Source organism: Leuciscus leuciscus, assembly GCF_965113295.1.
Source record: "Leuciscus leuciscus genome assembly, chromosome: 18".
In the NCBI taxonomy this organism is placed as follows: domain Eukaryota; kingdom Metazoa; phylum Chordata; class Actinopteri; order Cypriniformes; family Leuciscidae; genus Leuciscus; species Leuciscus leuciscus.
Window position 1 is genome coordinate 8,605,530 of NC_138742.1, and position 17,553 is coordinate 8,623,082.

At 35.9% G+C, this 17,553-nt stretch overlaps 1 protein-coding gene and 1 long non-coding RNA gene across 2 annotated transcripts in view; one reads left to right on the plus strand and one right to left on the minus strand.

Annotated features, from left to right (window-relative positions):
* The window catches only part of LOC309480235 (ankyrin repeat domain-containing protein SOWAHC), a 30,024-nt gene that overhangs the window by 9,856 nt on the left and 2,615 nt on the right, over positions 1 to 17,553 (minus strand). Inside the window, exons 2-7 of the mRNA XM_082144648.1 lie at positions 14,650 to 14,711; positions 13,406 to 13,639; positions 5,555 to 5,668; positions 3,343 to 3,399; positions 2,116 to 2,217; positions 1,889 to 1,943 (exon numbers count right to left, since the gene is read on the minus strand). Of these exons, the coding sequence (XP_082000774.1) occupies positions 1,889 to 1,943; positions 2,116 to 2,217; positions 3,343 to 3,399; positions 5,555 to 5,668; positions 13,406 to 13,639; positions 14,650 to 14,711 (624 nt within the window). The remainder of the gene's footprint in view (positions 1 to 1,888; positions 1,944 to 2,115; positions 2,218 to 3,342; positions 3,400 to 5,554; positions 5,669 to 13,405; positions 13,640 to 14,649; positions 14,712 to 17,553) is intronic.
* LOC309481027 lies at positions 14,725 to 17,052 on the plus strand. The gene is made up of 2 exons (XR_014199854.1): positions 14,725 to 15,783; positions 15,816 to 17,052. It is a non-coding gene; the product is annotated as an uncharacterized lncRNA (long non-coding RNA).

Genomic DNA, 17,553 nt, shown 5'->3' on the forward strand with positions numbered 1-17,553 from the left:
TTCCACGATCTCTGCAATTTGGCACTCCAGTAAAGTCACGTGACGTTTATTTATATAGCACTTTATACAACAGATTGCTTTAAAGCAAGCAGCTTTACAGCATTAAACATGAAAAACACTGTCAGTGTCTCTTTCCTTTAGAATTACAACTTCAATTTCTACTATAAAGCAGCTCTCCGGTGTGTTCATGTTTTTACTTGCGGACATCTGACCTCAATAAACTAAACAGAAGAGATGAACTGGAGAACACTTCCACGACAAAGAGGGCGGAGCCTCAGAGCCACACCCATCTATTACATAATCGCCATGGACCAATGGTAGTTTGAAGGCGTTTACCAGCCAGAGCGAATTTCACCGGCAAGTTCGCTTTGGAAAGCTGCTTCGAACTTCAGAAACAAACTCCAAACGAACATTTTGTATATTGGGGCATTTGACGCAAAGTTTTTGAGTTTTCTCTTACAGTGTAGAGGCAGAAAATGCCAGAAAAGAAGTTGGATGACCTCTTAAACCGACGTCTCGCATGCGCGGTCGCCCTGTACCAAGTCAAGAAGAGCTGGCTCACTTGGCATGCCTCTTGGTTCAGGAAGGGGGGCATCAAAGCCACCTGGGGGTCAGACTTACCACCTTCCTGGGGACATGGCGGCGATTGTTCTCCAATTAATCCCAGCCTGCTCTATTACTTTCAGATTATCTTTAAGTGGTTGAAGTCTTTGAGGTGAGCCCTAATCTTCCCGCACTTCAATGGCCGCCGTTGTATCTTGTCTGCGCGGGGAAGGCGAAGGGCTTAGAGGTTCTTAGAAGGTGGTCTGACACAGGACAGTGTGAGAACTCCGGCCCAGGCAGCGACCACAAACACCGACTCAAAGCTCTTAAGCGCACAGGGGGGACAAATAAAAGGATTTGAGCTTGTTTTTGGGGGGTGAAGGAGCTAAAAAGCTATCTTTCATAATCCTTCTGAAAATAAGCCTTTGAAATGCATGATTGGGGTTGAGCTTTGCTCTTTGGTCTGTGTTGCACCTGGGTACGAGAGTTGAAACTGTGGAAAGTCGGTAACCTTGCGAGGAGCCACAGGGAATCGGCGGTCCATAACTATGTACGTCGCTGACAAGCTGCTCACCGCGCTGGCAAACATTCACATGCACTGTAACGGACTCAACGATCATCACTAATGAACTGAAGCAATGATGCTTAAAAACAGACAGTGCTGAGGAGGAACTAACTATATTTTTATTTCATACTTATATGTAGCTTTTCCAACAAGTAATAAAACATGATCGAAAGTGATCCTGGCTTGGAAAACTATATAACAGTTTCCCCAACACTTAAAAAGGAAGAAGACAAAATTCAACTCACCCCCTTTTAGAAGACAAATCCAGGAGAATTAAAAAAGAGAGAGAGAGAGAGAAAACCCCATTAATGAACAATTTGATGTACAATCACAAAATTACATACTTGTAGAGGTTTTGATCTTGTGTACGCTACAAGTCAGGTTTGGACACATCTACTCATTATTATTATTAATAATAAAAATTTTCACATCTGAAATTTGAGAAGATCAGTCAAGTCATTAAAACTAAGAAATATCACAAATGGAAGTATGTATTGATAACATCTTTTTTTTTTTAAATCATGAGCTACAACCTAGGACACATTTAAAACAGTAATGAAGCAGAAATATATACACACATATACATGTGTGTGTGTGTGCGCGCATGTGTGTATGTATGTGTATATATATATATACATACATACATACATATCTTATGTACACACACATTTATACACACACACACACATATACATACATACACATATATACATATCTTATGCTGAAGTTTTTAATATCATGAGAAATATTAATTTAACCATGCATTCCCAAACTTTTAGCTGGTAGAGTAAGTGTAGTGTTGTATGATTGGTTGCAAACTTACTGAGGTAAAGTCCTGGTTTGTTCCGAGCATGTGAAAAGACCAAGAAACATTAATTATTAAAAGTGAGTTTATGATATGAGATGCATGCATTCTAATCATATAGGGCATTTATGCATTCAGTCGGAGAGGGGCACATTATACGACACAGGACACAGTTTAGGAGAGAATATAAAGCTCTCTTCACCTTTTTATTGGCCAGAGAAGAGTCTTGTTTCAGGAGCTGAATGAGATGAGACAGTTTGCCACTTGCTGCCGAGAAGATCCACTCTTTCTCAAGAGGATCCAGCTATGAACGAAATAAAAGAGAAGCCACTTACATTATTGAAATTACACTGAAAATAAATGTTAAAAATATTCAGTATCAGTTTGGGTTTTTAAAGATGTTTTATGTTTTTGTCTCTACTGCTCACCAAGGCTGCATTTATTTGACCAAAATACAGTAAAAACAAGAATATTGTGAAGTATTATCACGATTTAAAATAATTTTATTTCATATATATAAATTTAATTTATTCCTGCGATCAAAGCTGAATTTTCAGCATCATTTATCCTGTCTTCTGAGTCACATGATCCTTCAGAAATCATTATAATATGATGATTTGATACTCAAGAAACTTATATTTGATATTATTATCAAGGTTGAAATCAGTTAATATCTTTGTGGAAACCATGATACATTACTTCAGGATTCTATGATGGCAAAAAAGCATTTATTTGAAACAAATCTTTTGTAACATTTTTGTATGTGTTGGTGGTGGGTATTATCACAAAAGAAATGAAAAGAAAGTAGAAGAAGAAAAAGTGAACAAAAATTTGGAAAAATATTATGTCTTTAAAAAAAGAAATCTTTAATGTATTAAATGATTTGAAAGATAATAAAGCATAAAAATCTTTTGTAACATTATACATGTCTTTACAGTCACTTTTGATCAATATAATGTGTCTTTACTAAATAAAAGTATTAATTTCTTTCAAAAAATAAATAAAAATTTATTGACCTCAAACTTTTACTCAAACTTTGTTGTGTATTGTCTTAGCAAATGCCTTCTTACCAAGTAACCTTTAGAAAGTCCACATAATTCAAAACATTTACCATGGTAAATCTATTTGATTCCACCAAAAAAGTAAAACAAGTAAATACTAATTTAGCAGATGCTTTTATCCTATGCAACTGAACATGGAGTAACCTGAGGTTAAGTGTCTTTTTGTTTTACTGTCAAATTAATGATAAATTAATATTTGATCTCTTAAAGACAGTCTAGCAATTTTTCTGTGGTTTAATTGATGACAGTGGTGGATAAAAACCACAGTTTTATTGTAGCAACAGCAACTACAGAAACAAAATATATTTTACTGTAACTATTTCATAATAAATGTTTCTTCTAATGCGTGTATGATTTATTATACTCACAGCCACAGCGGTGGATCCCAAACTCCCCCCGCAATCCTCATCCTGCTCAGATTCACTCTGGGAAAGAAACAGGACATGATACGATTGAAATCACTCACAAAAACCACCTGGAAGTATCACCTGGAACACGGAGGAGTCAGTGTGAAACTGTACAGTTAGTTAGTAACATAAATAATCTGAGATGCTAGAGTGGGCGTTTGGGTTCGGAAGCCACGTGCTTCCTCTTCCTGTTCTGTACTTAAGATATGAGGGGAGGGAAACTCAGCGCTGTCCAGTATTAAACAACGTTGGTAGCAAATAAACAAGGTAAACAGCCCACAAAGATATGAATAGGCCCCAACAAAGATGCAGTAAACACAGCAAATACAGTAAACACCCATAATGCCGCTCTATTTATCAGTACGCAGACCTACACTGAATACTAGAAACACGTTTACCTCAAAAACACAATAAATCTGTTCATTGAAATGGAAGGACAGTAAAAACAAAGGATAATTCCTCCAATTTGACCTCTTCTCAGGTCACACGACCATTAAAAAATGCTTTAAACCTGTGAGAGCCAGAGGTGAACGATTAGCTTAGCCAAATTTACCTAACTATGTCTTTTGTTTTTTTTATCGTACGCTGTTTTACCAGAATCTACCCGCTTTGTGAGCCAAAGAGAAGGTGAATTTCTCTTTATGTACCAAAGTGTCAGTCACGCTGATTAATGCGAGGGAAAAATGGAGTGGTTGGGTCATTTTTGCAGTGCACGTGCTTGCTAATTGTTCTCAGGACAGCGATGGAGTGTCCGATCGGACAGTGGGAAAACACTTGAGCTCTTTCATATACGCTACACTAACAAGGCCTCTTTTCCTAAAGACTGCAAGCAATATTTGTTAACCTGTGCTTAAACAGTAACTAAACCAGACATATTTCCTTTTAAAACAAGAATGAAAAGAATATAACTGGGCAGGTGAGTGACTAAATAATTGCATGCAAAATTATTATTATTTTTTTCATCTGAAAATCAACCAGAAAGGTAAGCAATAATCAAAGTAGCGTAACCCGAACGAGATTTGTTACATTGTAAAATATTCAAATATGTAGGCTAACCACATTTTATGCAGATGATTTGAGCTTCAGTGCATCATATTAATAATTCTTAAGAAGGACTAGTCAGTTTTGTCTCGCTTCTTGGAAAGAGCTTTCGGGTGTTAAGAGCTTTCAAGTGTGAATCAAGTTTGCAAGTGTTGTGGTTGAAAGAGAAACGTTTAACCCAAAACAAAACCTTCAGTGTCTTAAAGCTCTAAGAGCAAAATATAAAAAGACTCAATATGATTAATAAAATAATAATACGCATCAAAATAAAGCACAAAATCTCATGTTCCAACATTATGCCTTAATAAAACATGGGCCTTTATCTAGCCGCATCTCAGATTGATCTGCATACAAATGTTTGGAGGGCACAGATGATACTTTTCTCTATAATGAGGTGGAGCATGTTGCTGTTTTGCACAACAAAAGAAAGCTTCATTCAAATGTAAATGAACGTGTCTTTCATGCTGTCACCCCTGGCTGAAATATGGCCTCTCAAATCCAGCTAATTATTCTGGCGCCACCTTTTGGTAAGTCTTAATATTACAGATATTAAAATGAGCAGCTTGTTTGTGGTGCTCTTGTGGTGAATTACTGTGCCAGCTTTTCAATGAATGGCAAATAAGGATGAGCAAATAAGAGCAATGACAAATAATAAGTTTATCTTAAGGAAAAATATATTTAAAACAAATTTAGAAAGTTCTTATAAATGGAATTTTCATGTAATATTGATGTGGTTTCATACTGGTGTCATGTTATCCAAAACATTTTTAAAAGGTTTCGAAGGGGTGTAATAATCAAATATAAAGTTATAACATTCAACACATTACTATCATCATTTTCAAAAGAGTTCTCAAATATTTTCAATACCTTTTCTTTTAAATCATGAATATCTTGAAGTTTTCTTGGGGTTTCACAATTTGACAAGCTAAACAGTCATTGTCTGTATGAAATGCATTTTTAAAGGTATTAAACTAATATATCCTGAGCTTTCTATGTTCAGTGCTTTTATGACAACTAAGAGAAACTTGTTCTAAATCATTACCAGTTCTTCTATTTCAGACAAAGCAAACCAAACATCTTAAAAAATCTGCGATAAAAATAAAAACATAAGAACAGATAACTTGGCTCTAACCTTTGACCCTGAGTCCTTGTCGAGTTCATCTTCTCTGTCTGACGCTGAAAGCTCCTCCGTCAGATGCTCTGGTTTCTCTGCCTCTGCTGGCGGTGAGAGGGTGCTGTCTAACTGCTAACCACAAGAAAAAGAGAAGTTTCACTAAGATCACTTGGTAAGGATCACTTCACTGCACTCAAATCAGCTGATGCTGACAAAACATCAAGTTTATGGGCCAAAAGTACAGTGGCTGAGAGAGCTCAACACGCTGCAACTGAAAAAAGGCATGCAAATAGAAAAAAAAAAACACCAGGAAATTAAGAAAATAACTTGATCAGTTTGACAACACATGTGCTGCAAATACTCACAACGCACATACGATCAGGATGTTAAAATAAACACACAAAAAAAACTCACTTTTCAGGTCATCAACAAAACCACTGACTAGTAGACAATGAACATTAAAGCATGTCCCAGCCAGGTTCGTTACTTTTTGGCGTTCCCTTAAAACATTTTTGTTGTGGTCCGTGCTATTTGCAGTGTGTTTCTGTATTTAGTTGAGTTTTGAGTATTTGCGGCACATTTTTGTATTTGGCTGAGTTGTGAGTATTTGCAGCTCATTTCTGTATTTGAGTTGTGAGTATTTGCAGCACATTTCTGTATTTGGCTGCGTTGTGAGTATTTGCAGCTCATTTCTGTATTTGGTTGAGTTGTGAGTATTTGTAGCGCGTTTCTGTATTTGGTTGAGTTTTGAGTATTTGCAGCTCATTTCTGTATTTGGTTGAGTTGTGAGTATTTGCAGCACGTTTTTGTATTTGGTTGCGTTGCAAGTACTTGCATCGCGTTTCTGTATTTGATTTAGTTGTGAGTATTTGCAGCGCATTTCTGTATTTGGTTGCATTGTGAGTATTTTCAGCTCATTTCTGTATTTGGTTGAGTTGTGAGAACTTGCAGCGCGTTTCTGTATTTGGCTGCATTGTGAACTTGCAATGTGTTTCTGTATTTGGTTGTATTGTGAGTATTTCCAGCTCATTTCTGTATTTGGTTGAGTTGTGAGTATTTGCAGCACGTTTTTGTATTTGGTTGCGTTGCAAGTACTTGCATCGCGTTTCTGTATTTGATTTAGTTGTGAGTATTTGCAGCGCATTTCTGTATTTGGTTGCATTGTGAGTATTTTCAGCTCATTTCTGTATTTGGTTGCATTGTGAGTATTTTCAGCTCATTTCTGTATTTGGTTGAGTTGTGAGAACTTACAGCGCGTTTCTGTATTTGTCTGCATTGTGAACTTGCAATGTGTTTCTGTATTTGGTTGCATTGTGAGTATTTCCAGCTCATTTCTGTATTTGGTTGAGTTGTGAGTATTTGTAGCGCGTTTCTGTATTTGGTTGAGTTGTGAGTATTTGCAGCTCATTTCTGTATTTGGTTGAGTTGTGAGTATTTGCAGCACGTTTTTGTATTTGGTTGCGTTGCAAGTACTTGCATCGCGTTTCTGTATTTGATTTAGTTGTGAGTATTTGCAGCGCATTTCTGTATTTGGTTGCATTGTGAGTATTTTCAGCTCATTTCTGTATTTGGTTGCATTGTGAGTATTTTCAGCTCATTTCTGTATTTGGTTGAGTTGTGAGAACTTGCAGCACGTTTCTGTATTTGGCTGCATTGTGAACTTGCAATGTGTTTCTGTATTTGGTTGCATTGTGAGTATTTCCAGCTCATTTCTGTATTTGGTTGAGTTGTAAACTTTTGCAGTGTGTTTCTGTATTTGGTTGCATTGTGAATATTTGTAGCACGTTTCTGTATTTGGCTGCGTTGTGAGTATTTGCAGCTCATTTCTGTATTTGGAGCTCATTTCTGTATTTGGCTGCGTTGTGAACTTTTGCAATGTGTTTCTGTATTTGGTTGTATTGTGAGTATTTGCAGCACGTGTGTTGTCAGATGTTGTCTTCAGTAGCAGCACGTTGAGCTCTCTAAGCCACAGTACAAATGCATTCTCAGTAGACATCTATAGAATACATCCACTCTTTATTCTGAGATCAGGAAAGCCAAACTATAGATTGTATTTCATTGCCCAGAGATAAATGCAGCAACTTTCATGCTTTCATACAGTTTAACAGGTTTCTAGACACAATTTCAATGTGGCTGAAATAAGTGCTGACAGGAAATTCACACTATTGTGTGTTGAACTGTATGCGCTCCATGAGTTGGTGAAACTGTCACTCATCGACCAGTATTATTTATATGCTATCATAGTTTTTATTCATATTTTGAATTATATTTATTTTTATATTTTCATTTTTATTTATTTTAATTAGTAATAAAATCATCATGTGTTTTTTTTTTTTTTTTGGTTGTTTTAAAAAAATACTATTTTACTACTTGGTTACATGTATTATATCATTTAGTTTTTTAGTAGTTAGTAATTTTATTAATTTATTTCAGCTTTTTTTTCAATTAACAACAATGTTTTTAATAGTTTTACTTTTAGTTAACTATAACAACCCTGTCATCGATTCTCATAATGGATATGCTTAAGAGGTTGACAGAGTTGCAATGTTGTGCTATATATGCAAATTCTTTAACCTACAGTGCCCTCCACAATTATTGAACCCCCTGGTAAATATGATCAAAATTGGCTGTAAAAAATAAATCTGCATCGATTATCCTTGTGATCTTTCATTCAAAAAATGTGCAAAATTCTAACCTTTCATTGAAGTAAAAGAATTGAAAGTGGGGGGAAATCACATTATGAAATAAATGTTTTTCTCCAAAACATGTTGGCCACAATTATTGAAACCCCTAGAATTTTTTACGAGTAAAATATCTCTGAAGTATATTCCCATTAATATTTACCTTTTTTAGTACACCAGGGTGACTAGGAACATGAAACTGTCCAGCTATGACTTCGTGTTTCACAGAAGTTTAAATATGAGGAAACACAAAGGCCAAATCCCCTTAATCATCCATCACAATGAGTAAAACCACAGAATATAGTTCTGATGCGTAGCAAAAGATTGTTGAGCATCACAAACTAGAAAGTGGCTGTAAGACAATAGCTAAAGAATTGAAAATCCCCATTTTGACCATCAGGGCAATAATTAAGAAGTTATAACCAACTAAAGATGTTATGAATCTGACAGGAAAAGGACGTGTGTCTATACTGTCTTAATGCACGGCGAGTATGAAAGTTTGACTGGCCAAAGACTCTCCAAGGATCACAGATGGAGAATTGCAGAGATTAGTTGAGTCTTAGGGTCAGAAAGCCTAAAAAAAAAAAATTATCAAACAACCCCTACATCCCCACATGTTGTTTGGGAGGGTTTAAAAAAAACCCTCCTCGCTCATCCAAAAACAAATTCCAGCAAATTTAATTGTCAGACACGACTGAATCTTCAAACAACACAGGGTTCTGTGGTCAGATGAGACTAAAACAGAGCTTTTTGGCAGCAAACACACTAGATGGGTTTGGTGAACACAAGGATAAAAAGTACCCCATGTGTACAATTTAATATACCATTGGATCTTTAATGTTGTGGGCATATTTTTCTGCTGGAGGTCCTGGACTTCTTGTTCAGATACATGGCATTGTGGATTCTATCAAATATCAACAGATAAAAAATCTAAACCTGACGCCTTCTGCTAGAAATCTTATAATATGCCGTGGTTGGATCTTCCATCAGGACAACGATCCAAAACAAACATCAAAATCAAAACAAAAATTTGTTGTGGAGCACAAAATGAAGCTTCTGCCATGACCGTCTCAGTCCCCTGACCTGATGAGTGGGCTGAACTGAAGAGGAGAAGCACCAACATGGATCTGGGAATCTGAAGGATCTGGAGAGATTCTGTATGGAGGAATGGTCTCTGATCTCTTGTCAGTTATTCTCCAAACTCATCAGGCATTATAGAAGAAGACTCAGAGCTGTTATCTTGGCAAAAGGAGATTGCAAAAAGTATTTAATAAAAGGGTTTCAATAATTGTGGCCAACGTGTTTTGGAGAAAAACATTTATTTCATAATGTGATTTCCCCCCACTTTCAATTCTTTTACTTCAATGAAAGGTTAGAATTTTTCACATTTTTTGAATGAAAGATCACAAGGATAATCGATGCAGATTTATTTTTTACAGCCAATTTTGATCATATTTACCAGGGGGTTCAATAATTGTGGAGGGCACTGTATATACTCAATGACATTGTGCACAGTCTCAGTAGTTGTTTTTGTCAAGGTCAGTGGAGATGAAGTTATATGATCCAAAGATGCTTCAAGGCTTCAAAGATATAAGAAGATGATCTTGAAACCAAGCAAAACAAATAGCCATTAATCATTCCAAAAATTAAATTGTACATGCTTACTATACTCTTCCTTGCCGGAAGTCTCAATATGAGGTTCAAAATAACGCTTTTAACAGCTGAAGTCCTACAGCTAAAGATAAGGCAACTGAAACACAGTGTTATCTGCTTTTGACAAGCTTTCTCTTATCACCAGCTGTTTCTTTAATCCAGCTGAAAAAGCTTTAGCAAACAGTCTGAGGAAAACACTGGATTCTGGGTGATATCCAGGAAAATGATTAATAGAGACCTGAATTTCACAAGAGTTTTATACTATGATGTTCTTTAGTTGATGCGAACATTTCATGCTAGTCTAACTGAGACTATGACACATACTTTGACAATAATAATTCACTAATTTGGAAAGCAGAGCTTTAAATATTATGTTTAAAGGAATTACGTCACATCACAAAATATTACTGAAATACTGCGGTCAACTTACTCAGCCAGATTCCTCTTTAGTTCTTCTCGTTTCTTCTTCTCTGTTATGTTTTTTTTAGTAAAATCACAAGACGTCAATATGTGTCATTCATGACAACATGAATGTGATGAAACTGGTCACCAGGGAATAAGTTACTTTAAAAACGAAGGCGTTTCAATATTGTGTTACTCCCTAAAAAGCTATTGTGTAACTCCCTAAAAAGTAAGTGGTTACCAGTGTTGGGGTAGTTACTCAAAAAAAGTAATTAGTTACTAGTTACTTCTGAAATTGTAATGAGATTACTTTACTAGTTACTGCATTTGAAAAGTAACTTCACTACTTATTACTTTACTTTCCCATTTCTTAATTTACCATGTAGATACATGGACAAACATCATAGCCCTATCATCACTTAGCCTGTCCGCATAGTGTTTATAAATGTAGCCTATACAAAATGGCATGTAAAACCATATGAAAGAACAATATCCATGTCTGCACAAAGAAATATGCCTCACTGTAAAATCCACAAACAACAGGATAAAGGACAAATGTCCGCGGTGGTAGACACATAATCAGGGCTGGACTGGGACAAAAAAAAATCGGCCCTGGCATTTTGGCCATAATAATAATAGCACACTAATAGACATATGTTGTAAAACAAATGCACTGAAAAATAAAGGAAACTTTCACAATTAGTTGTGTACTAATTTCTATACTTGAAAGAGATATAATCACATGATCTTTTATTTTGACGGAAACTGCATCGAGCTTTTATTTTGGCGGAAAACATGGTTTACAAACGCGTCTCATTAAATTTATAGTAAATGACGGTAATCGTCAACTATGCCGATGTGGAAATAATGCGTTACTGGGTAATGGGTTCCTACACTCATGACAAAGCCTATAAGTGTTTTGAAAGTAACTGTTAGTTCTGCTTACCACAGGCTCTACACTTTCTCATCTCTGTCCTTATCCTCCTCACTATCTTCATCATCAGCCACGGGAGCTGATTAAGGTCATGCTGCTGCAGAAAACATTTTGACACATTTTACACAAGCGGCAAAATTCTAATCTGAAAAATGAAGCCTACCCGGAAGTGCGAAAAACTGCAATACATCGTCCATACACCCCCATGTTAAAATGTCAGTTTTCACAGCATAAATTCATGTTTTTACAGGTTGGTCCCATGGACTTTTATTGTATTTTTCGATAGGTTCCGAGTGCCTGACAACTGTGAGGGGGGTGAATTTTTTTCTAACTCGTTAGTTTAGATCGTATTTAGATATAAAATGTATGACAAATAAGGGCGCGATTCACAGCTTGATTGACAGCTGACAACGAGCATAGGCTGCGCCGAGTGGAATTCCTGAAATTTGACGTCTCGGCCATGATCTGACACAACACATCATACCTGTAAGTTATCCTTTCTGAACATTTGTATTGAAATATGGCGCCGCCCATACCCCCCATTAACGGCCTCAAAACCGTTCTTCAGAAGTCTATGGGTGACGTCACAGACGCTTTGTCCATATTTTTTACAGTCTATGATTTTACAGCGTCTGCTTGAAGGGCCTGTGTCTATTTTTCACGCTATTTCTCTGCACATTCCTTGCGACAAAAAAACAGAAAAAGAAAAAAAGTATGAGATGTCGGCCCAAAAGGCACGTCAGCCCACTGGGAATCTCCCGGTAGTCCCGATGGCCAGTACTTGCTGCCTGGGCATAGAGTGCATTTCACGCGAATATTTTTGTCCTTTCGAGCAATAAACTGAAAGTAATGTGAATATCGCCACTGGCCGAAACCCCCCTGTCTCCGTCTCCATTTCCCGCTCCCCTTCGCACCAGCAGCTACGTCACTCAAATCGATCTCTATGACAACGGTGCAAGCACACACACAGACACACACACACACACACACACACACACAGGCATGCACGCACCACTTAAACAGATCAGAGCTTTACACGCAGGCAAGCACGGCTTGAGTAACGCAGGAAAGCGCGTTCCTATAGTCTAGTAAAGTAGTGTAGTTACCGATATTTTTAGTGTAATGCGTTACTTTATTTCGTTACCCAAAAAAGTAATATCGTTACTGTAATCCGTTACTTTGTAACTCGTTACCCCCAACACTGGTAGTTACTACTAGCAACTCCTTACTTTGTATGGAAAGTAATGTGTTACATTGCTTTTGTGTTACTTTTTCTCACCTGGCTGAGGCTTGATGCTCAGAAGTTTGAAAAATGTTTAAGCAAACATGCATTAAATACATACGAATTTATAAAGTAATGCATTTTACTTTACTTGCTACGTCAAAAAAGTAATCTGATTACGTAATGCATGTTACTTGTAATCTGTTACCCCCAATGCTGCTGGTCACTGATCAGTGAGGCCCATTTTAATAATGCTATGATGAGCAGTAAAACAGGGCTCCAGCATTTGAAAAGCATTTGAATTCGCTACAGTATTATCGCTGTGAAATCTAGTGGGAAACATTCAAATACCAATGGAAACCAGGAGAAACGTTGTGCCATGAACCAACAAGTTAAAGAAGGCTTTTCATTCCACAGATCACAAACATTCATCATGGATTTAATGCTAACTGTAACCATGGTATCGTGGCAGAAATAGTTTAATGTTTTTAAAAGATTCATTTCAGGGTTCGTACAACCTTTTAAGAGTGAAATTCAAGCCTTTTTCAAGGACTTACAAGTGCTTCACTTTTTCCAGCATTTCAAAGCTATACATTTGATCCACTTTAAATGTTATTTTCAATGTGATGATCAAAAAATTTAAAGAATATTTAAATTTTTCACTATACATTTTTTTTTTTACATGTTCCTGTTTACCTACATCTGCATCTCAACTAGCTCAGTGCTTTGCTGTCTTTATTTATTTACAAGAAATAAACATGTAATGTTATTAGTTGCTGCACTCATTAATGCAAAACAATAGTCATTTTATGATTAAATTATCTTTATGAATAAAATTCCCCCCCACCCCCAAGAGCCATACCAGATCAGGTGCTGGCGCCACTATCTGTAGAACTTACTGGCACCGGTGCTACTACTCTCAAACTTTAGTCTGGAGCCCTGAAACAGAATGGATATCACAATCAAGAATCACTCACATTATCTGTCTGGGTCGGTTCTGACGCCTCTGTGACTGTAATCATGGGTCCTGAGCACCAGGCCACCATTACTGGCTGTTTCTGGGCTGTTGGGTTATGGTTCTGCACTGGATTAGAGACCTGGAGCATATTTTGTGGGTTCGGATGAACCTGCTTGATTGATTCGCCAGCGCAAGGCTCTCGCTCTTGTATTAGTTGTCTATACTTCTTCTTGAGGATGAGATATTTCTCTCCCTGAAATAAAAAAAGGAACCATTACCTCCATACTGTTATTTAAAAAAAAATAGTTAACCAAAATTTACTCAGAGAAAATATCACATTTTGGAAATATTTTGTGGAACGTCCAAAGCTATCCTTCAGAAGACTTGCATTATAGATAATGGCATTTTTTGTGTTTTTTCTCCTTCTTGCACTTTTTGGAGATCAAAAAAAATAATTTGAGTGATATGAAAAAGAGAACCTTGGACACTTGCAAAATATCTCCACAGAAGGAAGCAAGTCATATGGATTTGGAACAATGTTAAAGTTGAATAAATGACGATACATTTTTTATTTTTGGTCTCTTTAGCACAATCATATAAAAATAATAGTGCATCAATCAAGCAATTCAGCAGAGACCCATTAAATTGATCAAAAGTGACATTACAAATATTTTTATAATGTTACAAAAGTTGTTTTTCAAACTTTCTAGCCTATTCATCAAAGAATCCTGAGTAATACTGGAGTAATGATGCTGAAAATTCAGCTATGCCATCATATAGGAATAAATTACATTTTAAAATATAATAAAATAGAAAACAAATATTAATAATATTTCACAATATTTACTGTTTTTACTGTATTTTTGATCAAATAAATGTAGCCTTAGTGAGCAGAAGAGACTTCTATCAAAACCACAAAGTCTCACTGAACCCAAACTTTTGAAGGCTAGTTTATGGCTGGAAAAAAAGGGATTGCAAAAAAGGATCTCTTGCGAGGGGAAGTACACGTCTAGGACAATGGTCCATGATCATAAGGGTGTGTGGGGTATGGCACTGATGTGAGAAAATGAGACCTATCCCAGTCACAGAGTAAATATTGAATCACTGTGGGAATAGAGACCTGTGCGACTATTCTTCAGGGACAGGGAATAAACACGATCGCATTACAAACACAACAATGCACTAACGATTATTTAATGAGACAGAGGGAGGAGTTAATTAGTTTAAACTCTGCAATAATGATCTGACAACACATGTACTCACATTCTCAGATTTCACCACAGCAATTCGATCAATGATGAGTTTGAACTCTTCTCTGTATTTGGCTGCAGGAAAAAAAGAGAGAGAGTGAGTAAGAGATGATAATGATAATGATGTTTTCCCAGCATGCTTTCAAAATATTTCTTAAAAGAAAGATTACTCGTACAATATGACCTTGCAGTAGTTCTTTGCTTTGTAAATCTAAACTCAACATTTCAGAAAAACAAAACAAAACAAAAGCATATCAGAAGCTAGTCTTTAAAAAAACAATCTTCTATGGAATACAGAAGTAGTTAAAGGGATAGTCCACCCAAAAACGACAGCGGTCACCAATTTACTCACCGTCATGTTGTTCCAAACCTGTCTGAGTTTTAATACTGCTGAACACAAATTAAGATATTTTGAAGAATGTCTGTAACCAAATCATTTCCACTTCATTTTTGGTCAATACAATGAATGTCAAATAGAACCGAAACTGTTTGGTTAACAACATTCTTTAAAATATCTACTTTTGTGTTCAGCAGGAGAAATTACGCAATAAAGGTTTGGAACGAATTGAGTAAATGTCACCCAAATTTTTGAGTGGACTATCCCTTTAAATTTTATAAATAAACATTTTTGTTTGTGTTCCAATGGAAAAAAATAAAGTCATACAGGTTTGGAACGGCATGAGGGTGAGAAAATGAAGATTTTTGGGTGAACCATCCCTTTAAAAGCAACATTTACAGGTTTGAGATTGACACTACACCTTTAACACTTGTTCATTTATTGATTTGTTCTGTCTGCAAGTTATTGACTTGTAAGATTAGCCGTTTTAATGTTTTGCACGCAGTGGACTCTGATTCCTGGCCTGTGGGAGTTTGTGATGTTATGCAACATCACTTCAGCACAGACTGACTGCATCAAGGAGGAATCAGAAAAACTGGCTCGAATTACTATACAAGAATAGAAAATGACAGGGAGGAGACCTGCGCAAACAAATCCTCCATTACTGCGTTGCTCATATGCCTTTTCAACGACCATTCCCAATGGATCATCACTCAGATCCTCCCAGCGCTGGCTTTATTTAGATCCCAAAGACTTATTTTCCCTACTTCATTTCCATTGCCTTAAGGAAAATTAATTTTTGCTTTCTTGGTGGCACAACACACTTACATTGACGCAATGAGCTTTGACATGGAACTTGCAGTTCAGTAAGGAGTCATGAGTTTATTCAGGAGCCACTCAACAATATTCAAAACAATATTATTGATTTGACTGCACTGACACTATTGGATGAGAACTGAACTGAGCTTTAATTATTAATGATCTTTACAATGAAACAATCAACATTGAACTGACTTCAGCTGAAAAATGACACTGCAGTACAGCCAAAATGAACTGTTTGTATCATTGAATCATTCTCCTGTTTATCACTGTAAAGCTGCTTTGAAACAATCTGTATTGTATAAAGCGCTATAGAAATAAAGGTGAATAGACTTGACTCTGATAGAGTCCATTCAGTAAAAGACTCGTCAAACTGTTAACTCGTGGGTCGCTTGAACGAGTCATCAAAAGAACCGACTCATAAGAGTCATCTGTTCATGAATTGGACTGTGAGGACTTGAGGAGCGGGAGTTCAGGAAACGCTCCTGTGATGCGCCGTGCCAGAAATATGAAAATACAAGTTATGAACCCAACAAACTTGAGAACATGTATTTTTCATATTTTTGGCATGGCATGAACGCACCATCATTCTTGCGCTTTGTACGAACCACTTGTTGATTCCCCACTAAGGCGATTCGCAACCCATAGTTTAAAAACCACCACTCTAGTTTTACTAACTAAACTTTTTTTTTTTTTTTTAATACTGTTTTTATTGAATTTTCTTAAACACTTACACAACAATGTACATCACATGTCTGTAACATCACATATAATGTACAAAAACAAAGATTTTGGCAGATTTGATAGCATATGATTTTGGCAGATTGTCATGGAAACTTCTCTCATAAAGGCACATTTTAACTCTAAATGATCCTGTTTCATTTATAAATCACACAAAGATTTCTGTTGTTTGCAGGTGCTATTTTACTCAATCCTACTTTTATTTTCTGTGAAATAGTTTTTGGTTACCATGGCAACAGACACATTTTTGAAGGTCAACATGGTAAGCATAATCTGCAGTATTAATCTTTCAAATTAGTATACATATATAAATGAAAAATAAATAATCCTATAATGGTTCGATACATATTCACTGCATAGCATAGTCTAGGTCAGGGGTCTTTAATCTTTTTGATGCCCTCAAATATGATCATTCTCATCCAAGGGAAATTAAATTATATTATTATGTTTTTTGTTCACTGAAGTGCTTTTAGATGTATTATTTATTCATTCAAATTTGTGTTATTTATTTATTTATTTTAATATATTTTTTGTTTGTTTTAATCACATTTTCATTTAATTTGTATTCAATTTTATTATTATTTACATATTTTTATATTGTAACTTTTGGGCCCCAGTTTGAAAATCCCTAGTCTAGGTTTCATTGAATAGTATTGATATCAGTGATTACTTTTATATTGATGTTGATATATCAGCACTAATATATTTTTGGTAACATGTAGAAATGAAAAAGAATTATAATAAAGCATTTTTTTTTCACTCCAAGTAAGCATTTTCTTTTATAACGGATGACCTCATATAGTAATTATTTTATTGCTAATGAACATTATGAATGACTTAATAAAATGTCATTGTCAATGAACAATACAATAAAAATAATACAAAAAAATATTTTAAACTCAGAATCTCATTCTTGAGACTTTTGCCTATAAGAAATAGGTATTGTTTTATGAAATAGTTCACCCTTGTATATGTACCACAAACAAACAAAACTAAAAGTAGAAGAGTGGGGATGTGGTA